Consider the following 17,393-nt stretch of genomic DNA (forward strand, 5'->3'; position numbering starts at 1 on the left):
AGGGCTTTGGGTGGCCAGTTGAGGGTGTCCAACCCCATGCCATTCAGAAATTTGGTGATCATTTTGCTTTTGTGACAAGGGGCATTATCTTGTTGAAAAATAAAAGAGTTTCCAATGAGTCTGTCGCCAGTTGGAAATGCGTTCTCATTTAAAACATCAAAATATTTACTTTTGTTCATGGAGCCACCGATTGGGACTAGGTCTCATAACCGCTTGCAGAAATGCAACCCCCAAAGATTACTGATCCACCACCATGGGACATGGTCTGCAAGACTGGAGAAAACTTTTTATGTATTTCTTTCCGCATTCGATCAGATTTCTTTTTAGGTGATCCATTAAAATCAAAGAAACTTTCATCAGTCCATAAAACTTTGTTCCAGAAGCTAAGAACATATTTACATATTCCCTTGCGAATTGCAATCTTTTTAATTTGTTCTTAGGAGTTATAAATGGTATCTTTCTCACGGTGTTCGTCCCAAAATTATATTCTTTGAGACGTCTGTGAATAGTTCTTTCAATACCGGAACTTTTTTGGAGGGATTTCATTTCAAGCTTCAAGCTTTTAGGGGTTAGTGCAGGATTTTTGGTGAATTCTTTCAAAATGTGCCTGTCTTCTATTAGAGTAGTTTTTCATTTTCTACCCTTCCGTGGTAGATTTTTTACAGAATTCTTTCTTTTATGTTTGTTTATTTGGTAGTGTACGGTTTGTTTTAATAAATTCAATTCTCTCCATATTTGTTTAATGCTCTAACCTCAATACTTAGTTCTGCCGTTTTAACCATTTTTGCACAAATCGGAGCCTTAATGAATTCGACTTTTTGATATATGCTTTGAATTTGTAAAATTTATTTTAACTTACCAAGTATACAAAAGAACATCCGTCAAAATAGTTTTGTCATTCAGAAAATAGCACTTTAAATACAATAAGAGCAACCTTGCAGCAGAACACCATCCAAATGACTGAGTTTGACCATCACGTGATCTATCATAACATACTTATTAACTTGTTATCGATTTGCTCTCTTGAAACTTTAACAGTTATAAATTAGTATCACAAGAGCGGGAGATGTATGTACATCTGTCAAAATAAAGGGTGATTTTTTTGAGGTTAGGATTTTCATGCATTAGTATTTGACAGATCACGCGGGATTTCAGACATGGTGTCAAAGAGAAAGATGCTCAGTATGCTTTGACATTTCATCATGAACAGACTTACTAACGAGCAACGCTTGCAAATCATTGAATTTTATTACCAAAATCAGTGTTCGGTTCGAAATGTGTTTCGCGCTTTACGTCCGATTTATGGTCTACATAATCAACCAAGTGAGCAAACAATTAATGCGATTGTGACCAAGTTTCGCACTCAGTTTACTTTATTGGACATTAAACCAACCACACGAATGCGTACACTGCGTACAGAAGAGAATATTGCGTCTGTTTCTGAGAGTGTTGCTGAAGACCGTGAAATGTCGATTCGTCGCCGTTCGCAGCAATTGGGTTTGTGTTATTCGACCACATGGAAGATTTTACGCAAAGATCTTGGTGTAAAACCGTATAAAATACAGCTCGTGCAAGAACTGAAGCCGAACGATCTGCCACAACGTCGAATTTTCAGTGAATGGGCCCAAGAAAAGTTGGCAGAAAATCCGCTTTTTTATCGACAAATTTTGTTCAGCGATGAGGCTCATTTCTGGTTGAATGGCTACGTAAATAAGCAAAATTGCCGCATTTGGAATGAAGAGCAACCAGAAGCCGTTCAAAAACATCCATGCATCCCGAAAAATGCACTGTTTGGTGTGGTTTGTACGCTGGTGGAATCATTGGACCGTATTTTTTCAAAGATGCTGTTGGACGCAACGTTACGGTGAATGGCGATCGCTATCGTTCAATGCTAACAAACTTTTTGTTGCCAAAAATGGAAGAACTGAACTTGGTTGACATGTGGTTTCAACAAGATGGCGCTACATGCCACACAGATCGCGATTCTATGGCCATTTTGAGGGAAAACTTCGGAGAACAATTCATCTCAAGGAATGAACCGGTACGTTGGCCACCAAGATCATGCGATTTGACGCCTTTAGACTATTTTTTGTGGGGCTACGTCAAGTCTAAAGTCTACACAAATAAGCCAGCAACTATTCCAGCTTTGGAAGACAACATTTCCGAAGAAATTCGGGCTATTCCGGCCGAAATGCTCGAAAAAGTTACCCAAAATTGGACTTTCCGAATGGACCACCTAAGACGCAGCCACGGTCAACATTTAAATGAAATTATCTTCAAAAAGTAAATGTCATGGACCAATCTATCGTTTCAAATAAAGAATCGATGAGATTTTGCAAATTGTATGCGTTTTTTTTTTAAAGTTCTCAAGCTCTTAAAAAATCACCGTTTAGTTATGCCGAACACAGTGGGAACACTTGAAATGAAATTTACCTTGTGAGATCATATGAAATGAAATGCTAGTTTAGTTGTCGAAATAAACTTTTAAAGCAAACTTGAATTTGTTTCATTTATTCCCAACAGTTATTGCTAGGAAAATGGACGACGCTTGAACGAGCTCTGGAGGCAGTTGGCTGAACATTTAAGTATTTGGTGAACGTAATAAAGTTCGCAGGCTCCGCTATTTTTTTTTTGTTTCTAAAAAAGCTATTGTTTTTAGTGAAATTGTAAAAGGTCCAATTTTGGCCTAAGAATTTGCAGAGACTCATCATTTATTTACTACCAAATGAACCTCTGGAACCTTGAATGTTTAATATTTTGTATAGTCTTATAAATATAAAACGGCGTGACACTTATTTTGAAAACGAATATATTTGCAGAATTTGCACTTTTATACTTAAAATTAAAATCTGGAAACGCTTCAATGAATAAAATGCACTTCTAATCCAGTTAAGTCCCAATTTGAGTTTTTAATTTGTATTTCCTAATACAAACTGAGACATCACTGATATTTTGAAAACTCTCAAAAGAATAAAAATATATAATAAACTAAATAAAAATATCATTCGAAAAAGTTAAAGAGAGAATTTGCTTTGAGTTTCTTAGCAAGCAACAATTTCAAGACCATGCAAAACCAAAAACTATTGTAATTTTGTAATTATACAAACAATAATATAGGAAAATACTGATATAAATATTGTGGTGTCGTGTGTTTAATACAAAAGATATAAAATGTGTTTTTGAAATGCGTGATTTGAACAAGCCCAACCTGATGTACCAAACCTAATCTAATTTCATAGTTAACTCCAATAAAATAGATCCACACAATATTCGGTAAATCGGTGATATTTTTTACAGTACCTGATTTCGATATAAAACATTTGTTTTCAGAGTTCTATGTACCCGAGAAATAACCTATGGACAGTAAAAACATTGAACATTTATCTGCATAATGTAACGTATGTATGGTGTATGTAAGAAAAAACACAAAATTAAAAACATGTTTTGATTACACAATATGTTCAAGCCAAATTGTTAGTTGTGAAGGAAGTTAAAAATGTATTATAAAGGTGTTCAAATCCTCCGAACATAAAAGACCTCTAGTCATAGGGGTCTAATTTTATTACTTTCCTCCACAAAGTTTTGTTTTTATGAAGTCTAAACCCCGTTGCGGTAACATGCCATTCTACCGTCTCTCATTCCAACTTAAAACTTAGCTTTAGAAAACGATATAATTATACCTCACAAAATCCAAATAACTCTCATTTTTCGCATTCTTTTAACGGGTTATCCATTGTGCGGTTTTAATAGTATAGGGCTGGAATTCGACAACTGTCAAACTGAGTTGTTTTACCAATTTTTTTTAAGTTGAAAGTCTGACATTTACGTGAATGGACCGATTATCTATAACATAACGCTTACAAATTGTTAAAATCTACTACAGAAATGGTGATTCTGCTACAGCCAGCTATTGTAAGGCCTGTGCGTCATCGTTTCATTAGTACCACTGAAAATATCACTGCTGCAAAATTTGTCGATTTCTCGTCGTTTTCTGGAATTAGGACTGTCTTACGGCACATTGGCTGCGTTCAATCTCGTGTTTGATAGGGTCTCTTGGATAGGTGGATTTTTAGATTCCTTCTTGAAAGAGTTGGATACCTGTATTGAGATATCTAGCTGTCAAAAAATAACAACTTTCAGCTGTTCACAAAAAGCAGGGAAACATTTAGGCTTCGAAGTGAAAATTTGGAGGCAAATAGCTTCTTCATAGTCTGTTATGTACTGAACATCCTCAAATACAACTTTAACAAAATGTTGTATCTTTTTGTTTGCCAACAAATACAAAAAGCTGAAATCAATTTTTAAGTTTCTTGAAATTCAACCATGTGTTGAATCAGCTGTTCTGTCAGATACCTACATACCCCAGAAATTCTTGGATTCTTTTTTCACATCTCAGCTGGTTTTGATCAGCTGTTATTTTACACGTAAAACACTAAGAACAGGTAGGTATCCGGATACCCTATCTGTCTGAGATTGAACTCAGCCAGGACACACCACAACTAAAGCCAGCTGACCATTCACAACGTCGTCGTAGATACGTCAATTAGGTGCTCGAACAAAAGGCGGTGAACAGCGATTTTTTCTAACAACATTTTTATCAGCGAAGAAGTACATTTCTCACCCGGTGGGTATATTAACTACTTAGTGAACACCTTATAGGGCTTCTTCGACTTATTCGGAGCCCAGACCTGTAAGGAGTGGTTTTATCCGGCTCCCCATCCTTGGAGTTATACTTAGGATCCGGCCCTAAAGGTTGGGGGTTGTGCGTCGGGGTGACTTGCTGGCCACGTAAAAGCTTTCATAGTTGCGAAGCACCAACAAGCCTCGGATACGGACGGATTTACTGTTGACAACCAATGCAAACGAATAAAGGACAACGAACTTCGAATCTGCACGTGGAATGTTAGGTCTCTTAACAGACCACGCGCCTCATGACCATACGCATCAAGGCTAAATTCAGCAACATTAGCCTGTTATGCGCGCACGCCCCCACAGAAGAGAAAGACGAAAGCACCAAAGTTATGTTCTTCGAGCTCCTAGATAAAACATTGCCCTAGCTACGATATTAAAATAGTCCTGGGCGATTTTAATGCCAAGCTAGGAAGGGAAGATATCTTTGGTGGAATAATCGGGAAGAACAGCCTGCACGACAACACTTCCGACAATGGACTCTGGCTCATAAATTTTGCTGCGGGGCGAAACGTCATGGTAGCCAGTACGCGTTTTCCACACCTCAACATCCACAAAGACACTTGGACTTCTCCAGATCAATCTACCGTCAACCAGATTGACCATATTGCGATCGACGCCAGACGCGCTTCCAGCATTATGGATGTACGAACTTTCCGAGGAGCTAACATCGACTTGGACCACTACCTCGTTGTAGCCAAGGTAGCACTTCGGATTTCCAGACCCAAGGCAAGACTGGGAGGTGCTGGGAGAAGATACAACGTCGAACGGCTACAATCGCCAGAGATCGCCAAATCCTTTTCCGAACGATTTACAAGTAACCTCTCTCGAAGTTCTCTGCCGCCAAAACAATGTATCGAAAACCAGTGCAACATTGCTAAGATGCAATCAGAGAAGCCGCCTCTGATGTGCTGGGTTTCAAACAGCCACCAACAAGGAACTCCTGGTTTGATGAGGAATGTCGGCAGGCAAATGCAGCCAAACAACAGACACGCAAAGCGGCGCTGCATAAAAGGACAAGAGCTACTCATGAGCTCTATGAGCAGAAGAGGCGAGAGGAACGCCGACTTCTCAGAAGGAAAAAGAGAGGGCATGAGAAGCGTGCGGTCGAAGATGTTGAGAGGTATAAAAGCAGGAATGAAGTTCGAAAGTTTTATGAACAGGTGAAACGAAATTCACAGGTACATAAACCTAGAAAAGAAGGCTGCAAAGACGAAAGAGGAAACATCATAGTGGAACCGCAGTCAATGCTGAGGATATGGAAGGACCACTTCTGCAGACTGTATAACGGCGACGATGAACTGAATTCCGCTGCTAACAGGATGATCCATTCAACGAAAGCCAACAATCCCGTCCTCCCGACTTAGACGAAGTAAAGATTGCCATATCTAAGCTGAAGTCTAATAAAGCCGCTGGAGCAGATGGCTTGAATGCCGAGCTCTTTAAAGCAGCTGGAGATAAGTTGGGTAGGAGCATGCACCAACTTATCTGTAAGATATGGTCGGAAGAAAACATGCCCGATGAATGGAACCTCAGTATTGTTTGCCGATCCTGAAAAAAGGAGACCCTGTAAACTGCACCAACTATAGAGGAATAAGTCTACTTAACATCGCCTATAAAATCTTCTCTGCCGTAATATGTGAACGTCTAAAGCCCATCGTCAACAACCTGATAGGTCCTTATCAGTGTGGTTTTAGACCAGGAAAGTCCACAGTTGATCAAATATTCACATTACGGCAGATCCTGGAAAAAACTCAAGAGCACCAAATCGAGACCCACCATCTTTTCATCGATTTCAAGGCCGCATATGACAGCAGATCAAACGCAGAATAACTCTTGCTAACCGCTGTTTCTTTGGACTAAGAAAGCAATTGAAAGCAAAGTCCTCTCGAGGTACCAAAGTGTTGCTATATAAGACCCTTATCATCTCCGCCCTGCTATACGGTGCAGAAACATGGACTATGACAAAAGCGGATGAAAGCACCTTGGGTCGCTTCGAGAGAAAAGTTCTTTGTGTGATCTACGGTCCCGTATGCATCGAAGGGGAGTGGAGGAGAAGATGGAACGCCGAGCTGCACAGCGACGTAGACTTAGCCAGAAGGGTAAAAGTCCAACGACTAAGATGGCTGGGTCACGTAGAGCGCATGGAAACCAATGCTCCGGCCCGGAAAGTCTTCGAATCCACACCCACAGGACAGCGCAGTAAAGAAAGACCGCGGATCAGGTTGCGCGCACAAGTGGAAGGTGACCTCACCCAAATTGGAGCGCTAAATTGGAGACATCTAGCTAGGGACCGAGCTAGATGGAGAAGTTTGTTGGGTGAGGATCTAGTTCACACAGGACTGTAGCGCCACCTTAAGTAAGTAAGTTTCTGTGCCCAGTATCGAAAATTTTGTGTATTTACAGCACCCGATAAATGGGAATGGGCCTCGTCAGACGAGTTGAAATCGAATGCAAAATGATCGCTGAGTAGTAATCGTAGAGCCACCATTACGGATATACTCCTCTACGACAAATGCGCGATGCTCACCGTGCCACGCCATTATGATTACTTAAAACGACACATAGATCTCTATATATCTATACCCGGAATACCAGTTTATCTATAAATAGCTATAAATATAAACGTCTTAGAATACCACCCATTTAAAGTCCAGGACATACCACAACTAACGACAGCTGACCATTCACTTCGTCGTATATAATGTCGAATAGGTGCTTGAACAAAAGGCGATGAACGTGGATTTTTCGAACAGCATTTTTATCAGCAACGAAGCACATTTCTACTTGGTGGGTATGTTAATAAACAAAAGTGTCGTATTTCGGGTTCTGAAAATTCTCAAGTAATTAAAGGGAAGCCATAACATCCAAAAAAAGTCACTTTTTAGTGCTCTCTTTGGTCCGACACGGACTTGTGTTTGGACCTTAATTTTTCGAAAACGACGATAAAACGACTGTCACCTTCGATTCGGAGCATTATGATCATATGTTAACCGACTTTTGTTTGTCTATTGAAGAATACGACGAGAATAAGTGGTTTTAACAAGATTGTGTAACATGCCACACAAGTCAATATGGCTTGATTACAAGAGACATTTCCATTCATCAATTGGCCACCAAGATTATTCGATTTGACATCGATTTTTTTGACTTTTTTTTTGTAGGGCTACGCGAAAGGCTGTGTTTATGCAGATGAACCTTTAACTCTTGAGCAATTAAAAACCAACATTTGTCAAAAGTAGTAATTTAAATGATGTAGTATTTCATACATAGTGGTGCAAAATCGTATCGTCACCTTCTAGTGGTGCCCGCTGGATAGCCGAAAGGTGAACTAACGACGAACCTTGGATCCATCGGATCCAGAGCTGTGTCACCTGAGTTACCTTCACAGAAAGTAGGAGCAAAAGACCAGATATCGCTCTGAACAACCAGCTCTAACGATCCCAGTCATGCGCAGGCCTCACAAGCACAAGTAATAGCCTCTGATGAACGGACTGATATTGTTGACACCCACCCCTCCCCGCAAAACGAAAAAACGGAAGACGATTTTCGTGTATGTACATGGAATGTGCGTTCACTCAACCGACCACGCAAAGCAGAGCAGCTTGCCGTTGCTCTCGCCAAAATCAAAGCTGATGTGACAGCCCTCCAGGAGATACGATGGAATGGGCCAGACAGTAGGAAGATTGAAGGCTGTGATTTTTACTATGGGAAGTGTCTACTTATTGGAGGAAGCGCTTATTTGGATGTGGTTTTGCTGTCAGAGGGAAACTAAGGCAAAGAGTTGTAAGCTTTTGGGAAGTAAGCGAAAGAATGACGACAATCCGCATTAAGGCCAAATTCCACCACCTGAGCCTTATCAGCGCGGAAGGATGATTCTCCTGGGAGATTTTAAGGCCAAAATTGGTAAAGAAGGCATGTTTGGTAGGTCAATAGGAAGACATAGCCTACACGACATCACATCTAGAAACGGACTCAGGCTTATCGACTTCCTAGCCGAGAAAAACATGGCGTTGAGTAGCACCAGATTCCCTCGCCCAGATATCCAGAAAGGTACTTGGCGGTCCCCCGATGATCGAACATGCAACCAAATCGATTATGTTGCTATTGACGGAAGACACTCTTTTAGAATACTTGGCGTTCGTGCGTACAGATCAGCCAACATAGATTCCGACCATGGAAGCTCTTAGGCGAACAATAACCTCGAGGAGTAGATTAAACGTTGGAAGACTGCAGCAGGAGAATACCTTCAATGCCTTTGCAGACCGAGTATCTCTAGAGCTTGCGAGAAATGCTGCATAAGAGGTGCTAGGTTCTCATAGCCGCCATCAAGGAACCCCTGGTTTGACTCCGAATGTGCTCAGGCAAACAAAGCCAAAATGGAGGCATACAGATTGAAGCAGCAAAGAAGGACACGATCTTCCCGCCAGCTCTACGCCGACAAGAGAAGGGATTTAAACCGCTTGCTCAGAAGAAAGAAAAAAGCCCATGAGCAGCGTGAAGTCGTGGAGATCCATGGATGTTTTAACAGGAAACAGTTATAGAAGAGTCAAAAAGAAAACAACGGGATTCACTAGCCTGCAAAGATAAATCTAAAAATCTGGAGAGATGGTTTCAACCAGCTGCTTAATGGCGCATTCCAGATCTTGTCCAGCGTATTATGTGACCGCATGAAGCCATTTACTGACGAACTAAATGGAAAATCTACCATCAACAAAATGTTTACTCTACGCCAAATCCTGCAAAAGACCCAAGAACATAACATCGAAACACACCATCTTTTCATCGATTTTAAAGCAGCTTATGACAGTGTAGACAGGAACGAACTATACCGAGCACGTTGCGTTGAGTTTTGGTATTCCTACCAAGTTGATACGACTTATCAGGATGACACTGGAAAATGCTCGTTGCTGCGTCAAAATTGGAAGAGCGAAACCTTCGAAACCATTTAATTCTGCAAATGACATTAGCGCAGAGATCAAACGCAGAATTACCCTTGCTAATCGCTGTTTCTTTGGCCTAATCAAGCAGTTGAGGAATAGGGCCCTATCGCGAAGTACCAAAGAGATACTGTACAAAACTTTAATCATCCCAGTCTTGCTGTATGTTGCAGAAGCATGGACCCTCTCCCAGGCAAATAAGGGACCTCTCGGTATCTTCGAGGGGAAGGTTCTGCGTACGATCTATGGTCCGGTTTGTGTCGACAGACAAAGTAACATCTGGCGGAGAAGATTTAATCCGGAGTTAGACGAGCTGTACAGCGATTTGCCACTGGTAAAAAAACTGCGTGTACAACGCTTAAGATGGTTAGGGTATGTCAAGCGAATGAACATCGAAGCTCCAGCCCGTAAGTTATTCAACGCCAAGCCAGAGGAAACAAGAAGCAGAGACAGGCCGCATCTCTGGTGGAGTGATCAAGTTGAGGCCAATGCACGTCTTTTTATCGCGATCTAAATATTGTAATAAACAATAAGCTATACCGTGTACAACAACAAGAAAGTGATGGTGATTCCCCTCCGAGAGATAATGGTGCAAGGAATTCAAATAGCATTGCTGACAAACTGTGGAGCTGCATGGAACTATAGTTAGAGGAGTGGATGGTGACATTCAATCATTCCCTTGATGCTAAACTCACCGCCCTGGAAGATCGCCTTAAAGAGAATAGATTAATATTCGAACAACAACTACAAAAAGCGCATAAAGATGTTAATCGGCTTGAGCCGATCACTCCTTGAGGAGTGAGAGGAATTGTCTTGTGATGCTGTCGCTGCTCCAAGTATTTTTGAAAAGAAGTCAAGAGTATTGATTTAAGAGGAGATTCTTCTATTTCAGATCACAACATTGATTTAGAGGAGTTAAATCGAAAGTTCTCTACTCCCCCAACCCAATTCCCAACTGGTCAATCTGGTGTTTCGGAAAACTATAGCGTCGATGTTTTTTCTGTTTGTTCAGTAGATGAATATCAAGAAGGTAAAGCAATATTATCTCTTAAATCCAAATCGACTGGACTTGACAACATACACCCGGACTTTTTAAAAATCCTTTTTCCTTTCACACTTCCTCACATAACCCGCATTTTCAACACCATCATAATGACCTCCATCTATCCCACCCCCTGGAAAAAATCTAAAGCTATACCCATTCATAAACGAGGAATGAAAATGGAATACAGACAATAGCTATCCTTCCTTTTTTATCTAAGACTTAATCAGATCAAAAATTATATTGAATATTCACGTCTTCTTAACCCCCTCCAGTCGGGAATTAGAACTGGATACAGCTGCATCTCAGCCTATTAAAAAGTTTCTAAAGATATAAGACAAGGTTTAGACTATAATTATACAACTGTGATAACCCAACTCGACTTTTCCAAAGCATTTGATTACGTTAACTCTAGCCTTCTCTGTGATAAACTGACGACTTATTTCAATTTTTCTGTATTTTTTAGTAAGCTAATGTGGGACACCCATATCGATACTGTTATCTCCAAAATGCATGGTTCACTCACAGGACTATACGTTACTAGATCAATTCTGCCTACTCAAGTTAAATTAAAGCTGGTTAAATCACTTATCATACCAATAGTAACGTATTGGTGTGAGATATTTGCAGATCCTGACTCGAACTCGCTTCGTAAGCTAGAGTAGCATTCAATGCCATTGCTCGGTTTGTTTTCAACCTCCGAAGATACGATCACGTTTCGTCTCAGGCTCGTCAACTTTTAAATTGCTACTTGGAATCTTTTTTTAAATATCGGTGTTGTTTGCTTCTCTTCAAACTAATTTTTAACAAGACTCCAAATTACTTTTTTAATAAGCTTGATTTTTGCTCTTCAAATCGTTTTACCTTGTTGCACTCCCCCAGGTTTACCTGTTTGACATCACGGAGGCAATTTTTCGTTTATGCTATCAGACTGTGGAATAATCTTCCCAGTCACATGAGGTCTGGAATCGAACATAAAAGGTTTCATCAACTTTGTTTTCAATATTTCTCAAAATTGAACTGAGGTAACTTTTTGTAATTAGCTTACTTTTTTGTAATTATTGTAATTTCTTCTTCTTGCGACTTTAGTTTTTAAATGATTGTTATTTAATAAATTATTAATATTTTGCTGCAATCGTTTTAAACATAGTGTTTGCATACTTGACTTATCCTTAATAAATATTGTATTATATCCTGTACTTTTTATAAGTCAATCTTTCTGAACAGCTGTTTTTTTTAATCAAGAAATATCAAATATCGTAGTACCCGTGGCATGATGGTTAGTGCGATGGACTGTCATGCTAGAGGTCTTGGGTTCGGTCCCTGTCTGTGCCATCTAAAGTCTTTTTCACGGTTACTGCCTCTTGCGAGGAAATGACAAATTCTCCAAGATTAATTCTTGTCATGAAAAAGTGCTTTCTCAAATTAGCCGCTCGGATTCGGCCTAAAAATGTAGGTCCTCTCCATTCCTGACAACAGTACTCGCACACAGGAATGGTTGAGAGTTGTAAGTCACTAGGCCCTGGTTCCCAAAGAATTGTTGCGCCACCCAATTTATTTGTTTTTAAATATCAAATACCAAACGTCAACTTGGTATTCGAAACTGGAGGCAGCAAGCTAGAGATCGAGTAAGCTGGCGAAAGTTATTACTTGAGGCCCATGAGCACAATGCGCTGTAGCGCCAACTAAAGTAAAGTAGGTAAGTATTTCATACATAATGTCAACGTTCAAACTTTATAATAAAAAAGAAAAAAAATTATTTTATATGTGTTTTATTGACGTTAACTCTTGAAATCGCAAAATAAATAACCCTCTATAATTAAAAGCATAATGCTAACAAATGCGAGATTTTGTACGAAACCTCGATTTTTATGAAGTCCTTTATAAGATAAGCTTTTAATAATTAACCATTTCCGCAGTTTTTGGTGTTCGTCCAAACATTCAAATCCAAGACAAATTTTATTATGTGTTTCGTTTAGTTTAAGTTTAGTTGTCTCAAAGAATTGAGTTCAATTTTTGAATTTTTGGCTTAGTATTAAATAATTTTAGGGTCAAAGTAATATTAAAAATAAAGCTTCTAAAAGTTCGTGTGTATGCATAAAATGCATGTGTAAATTGTATGTAAATGTAAATTGTTTCGTGTTAATCTATTTATCGATTTTGTATTGTTTTAAAATTTATTTGCAGTTAAAAATATATTATTTATTGGAATTGGCTATTCATAGTAACATGCACGTGCTTTAAATGCTACAGAATTAGTAATCATGTGGTTTTATTTAAACCTTCATTTAACTACCCATTCGTTTTGAAAAGCAGAGTAAAACTTAAAACTAATGTTTAAGATTAAAAAGAAAGAAAAAATAAACAAAGTAATAGAATAATAATTTTGAAAATAAGATAAGAAAATAGTTCTGTTTTTTTAAATAGTGAAAAAGTGAAAGATGTTCTACCTTCTGATAAACTGAATACAATGATGGTAAGACGTGATAGCTCCAAGTTTGTTGTGCTGTACTTTTATCAGTCGTTAGTGCATTTGATTCACCATCGGCATAGTGACTTTTCAAGCCATTTGATTTGCCTTTGTGCTCAGTGTTACTATTAGTATTTTTATTCGAGTTATGTTTTTGCTTAACATCAATATTATTTTTGTTATTATTCATATTATTGCCTTTGAAACTATATCCTAACAAACTGTTAGAACCGATTAGCGAAGAATACTGACCATTATAGGTTTTCTTATTGGTCTTTTTATTTTTGTTTGGTTTGAGAATTAAATATCGAGCAGTAACACAACAACAATGGAAGAAATGATATAATATTAGCAAATTGACAAACAAAATATTAATGAAATATAGATAAAGTATATATTATATATATCTGTGTAACACATATTTTTAATTAAATAAGTACACCAAAAAGCAGTCGAAGCTTTTCTTTTTTTGTTTTTGTATTTTTTGAAAATTATTGAAATAAAATAATAACATATGAATGAATAAAATGTTTTTTTTTTTTTATTATTATTTTAAATGATTATTTTATGAAATATTTTATATTGTATAAGACGATGAAAGTAGATAGGGTTAAAGCTTACCTTGCTATTGTATGTATAGTAGTTAAAGGTTTTTAAGTACGTTCCCAATGACAAAATATTGCATTGTGGGCAAAGATCATGTGCCCGTTTTTCCATCAATTCCAGCAGATAGAGAAAATCTTCCGCTACGTAATGATCTTCTTCTAGGAACAAAACCAAACCTTAAGAAAAGAAATGTTTGAATATTCGAAAATAAGAGTTTTTCAATGTTTTGCTTGTATTTTAATTACCAGTATGAAAGCGTGTAACTTCCAACTGATCGAATACCCTATTCGCCTTCCACCACCAGTGGTGTTTTGTTTGGGTAAATGGAGCCTCTCGATAGTGGCCATATAAATCTGGATGCAATGCGTTGTTACATTTTCGAATAATTGCTCTAAGAAGAAATTAAAAATTCTTATTTTAATTTTGTTTGTCTGTAATTAAAAATTAATATTTAGTGTTATGTTATTTTTGTATTTTTTTTTTTTCATTAAAGATTTCAGCATTTGATTTTACACATATAAAGGTTAGGTTAACTTGTCTGTGGATTAAGAAGCTACACATTTAGGCCAAAAGAAAAGGCCCATTGTGATACCACATGAATCTAGAGAATTCTTACTAGTCGAACCATTTTGAGCTTTTTAGCGAAGAAGATATTTGATATCCTTTTAAGATAATTCACTAGGATTATCAAAAAAATAGTCTCCCAGATGAAGTTTGCCTCATTTGAGACTACACCAAGTCGCATTGCATGTCTGCCTATAAGACAGTGTCCCGTGAGAACACCTATTAGGGACCTAATATGAAGTCTGCTTTGAGATAACAAGTCTTTAGAGCGCTTTAGGTCCATTGAAGGCCATATGAGTTTTGTGGCTGCGCATGTTGGTAAATTGTGCCACCTAGAGTTTGTTATCGTAAAAGCTGTTTCTTTTAGCAGAAGTTTACATATAGCTATCGGTATACCTACCTTCTCCCTTTCAGGTGAAATAGGTATGTTTTCATTTTTAGGGAGTTCATCGACTCTTCGATTTCCTGTGATGTCTCTGTGGCCCAGCACCCAACAGAGCTGAATGTTAAATTACTGCGCCATCTACATAAGAGACTATCGACAGTCCGGCCCTCGACTGTTTGGTTAGGACACCGTCAAGAGATATAATAGCAGCCTGACTGTCAGAGAAGATGCGGATATCAGGAGTTGATATCACGTTTTCTCTTAGCCAGGAGAGAACCTCTTTGATCGCTAAAATTTCCGCTTCCCATTCATCTCTGGATGGAATGGGTACCTGAAAGTTTTTTCCAAATATATATATACTCAAATGACTTACAGAAACTGTAAGGATGACAAAGAGGAGGAAAGAGTTCTTCATCTCCTATGTACATGCCCTACTCTAGAAGAAAGCTTCGAGGTTCATGTGGTATCTCAATGGGCCATTAAACTAGCCTTAATGTGTCCTACTCCATTACGGACAGCCACTTTAATCTAATCTAACATTATTTGTATAGTTTCGTACCGGAATATATTTATTACAGTGCACTGAAAAGCCTTGAATTTCGTATGATTACTTATGTTTTTTCTTCTCATTAGCAATGCACATTTTTGAGAGGAAGTTACTGGTAGAAATTTAACATTATGAACTTCCCATAGAAAGTTATTGGAATGGGTCCGATCTGTCGAATTGAAAATTTTGACATTTCTCGACGTTTCAAGGTCCCTAGAGTCGAAATAAAAGATTTTTAAATAGATGTCTAGGCGTGCGTGTGTATGTATGTACGTCCGTACGTTCGCACTTTTTTTCGTCGTCTATAGCTCAACAACCAGAAGAGATATCGACTTCAAATAAATTTTGTTATACAGATAATAATGTAGAAAAGACTCTTAAGAAACTTGCGTGGGTGTTTTTTTTACCTTAGCAGTTTAAAAAATGAATTAAATATATTATATGTATATTGTAACGTGATACCAAACAAGTATATTTTTAAGAAAAAAAAATTAAATCAACGTTTTTTTATAAATAAAAAAAATTTCACCTCGAAAATTTTACGAATAAAAAATGATTTCATCTCCAAAACAACTTTGTGGAACCAAAAATAACGTTTTTAACGTCTTATCAAATTTTGAGAACATTCAAATTAACAGTTTTTTTTTTACTAAAAATAAAAACCTAAAAAATTGATTAAAGTTGGTAAAAATTGATTTTCGACTCGAATATCTTTTCAAAACTTATTTTATCTTATAAGAAATATTGTTTTCAACATTCAGTAAAATTTTGATAATCGAATTGCCAGTTAAAAAAAATAAAAACCTAAACAAAATTATAAAAATTGGTAAACATTTATTTTTGACTCAAATATATTATCAAAAATTTGAGATTATGGCTTCCAACTTGTTTTCAACATAGCCAACGAAGCTTGAAAAAACATTTCGCATTTTGATGGTCAAATAATCGAAATAGTTACTGGATATAAATATCTTGGCATTCTTCTTCACTTGAACATGAATATGTTATCACATCTAGAGAAAAAATAGGTATCAGCAAAAACAATGATCAACGTTTCTTGGAAAAAAGTTGTATCCCGTGCTGAAATCCCAACATCAGCTAAATATAAAGTATTCGAAGCTATTATGCGCTCAGTAATGTGCTACAGCTGTCAGACATGGGTAATATTGCATACGAAGAATTTGAAAAACTGCAACCCTTTTTTCTGAGAAAACTATTTTATCTGCCTTCAAACACACGAAACTACGTCCTTACCCTTGAAACCGGGCTTTCAAATCTTTTCGTGCATACACTAAAACCCTATTTTGACTTCATCTTCAAAATTCTCACACATCTAAATGAATACCAAATATGCTTGTTAGATACACATTTCGAAAGCAAGTAGAGTGGATAAAAAATGGCGTACTTGGGCGCAAGTATGTGGTGTAGAGCTTACAATTCAATGTGATAATATTGATCTATTAAAAAGTCAACTCTAAACATTGTTAGAAGAGGACATATTTTAACGTAATGATAGTATATAAAGATCAATCTCATCAACCAATAGAATACTGTACTCAGAACTTACCCATGACTTCGTAAAAAATTATTTCAATGACAAATATAGCGTGCGTGCAATATCCTTGAAGGGCTAGAAGTGAAACACTAAATTTGAATGGATCACCTTATAGAAATTCCTCAGATACACGGTGCACTCTATGTAACCTAAACTCAAAAGAAGATTCCTTTCACTTTTCATCAATTTGCCTTGTCTATAAAAAAAATTTGAATCTGATGTCTTGGAAAAACAAAAAACGTCCTAAACGGTGAAAACTGACTTAACATATACCACTACCTCAAAGCATCATCTGAATATAGAAATCTGATAATGTCGGAATACATTTAAATCTAAAAATTAGTAAATTATTACAATAGTATGTCATGTTTCAAAGTTATGATTTATCACACTTATCAAAATGTTTTCTTTTTTGTTTTAGCTGAACTAAAAGCCAACAAGTATAACTGTACTCTCTCAAGTGAGATGATAAATTTTTAAATTCTATTAACATGTATAATAATACCTATATATGTATCTTAATTTTGTTTTGACTAAACTGAAAGTCCTACTTATTTTCTATAATTACTCTTATTCCTTTTTCGCTAAACTCAAA

General features: G+C 37.4%; 1 protein-coding gene across 4 annotated transcripts in view; it reads right to left on the reverse strand.

Moving 5' to 3' along the window:
• LOC129938986 (alpha-1,6-mannosyl-glycoprotein 2-beta-N-acetylglucosaminyltransferase) overlaps window positions 1-17,393 on the reverse strand; it is a 100,588-nt gene that overhangs the window by 29,641 nt on the left and 53,554 nt on the right. For 3 of the 4 annotated variants that reach the window (XM_056046941.1, XM_056046867.1, XM_056047013.1), the window contains exons 7-9: window positions 13,993-14,138; window positions 13,763-13,923; window positions 13,122-13,415 (exon numbers count right to left, since the gene is read on the reverse strand). In XM_056046941.1, coding sequence (XP_055902916.1) covers window positions 13,122-13,415; window positions 13,763-13,923; window positions 13,993-14,138 — 601 coding nt within the window. The remainder of the gene's footprint in view (window positions 1-13,121; window positions 13,416-13,762; window positions 13,924-13,992; window positions 14,139-17,393) is intronic. The other variant, XM_056047094.1, reaches the window with a different exon arrangement.

Source organism: Eupeodes corollae, chromosome 1 (genome assembly GCF_945859685.1).
Source record: "Eupeodes corollae chromosome 1, idEupCoro1.1, whole genome shotgun sequence".
Taxonomy (NCBI): Eukaryota; Metazoa; Arthropoda; class Insecta; order Diptera; family Syrphidae; genus Eupeodes; species Eupeodes corollae.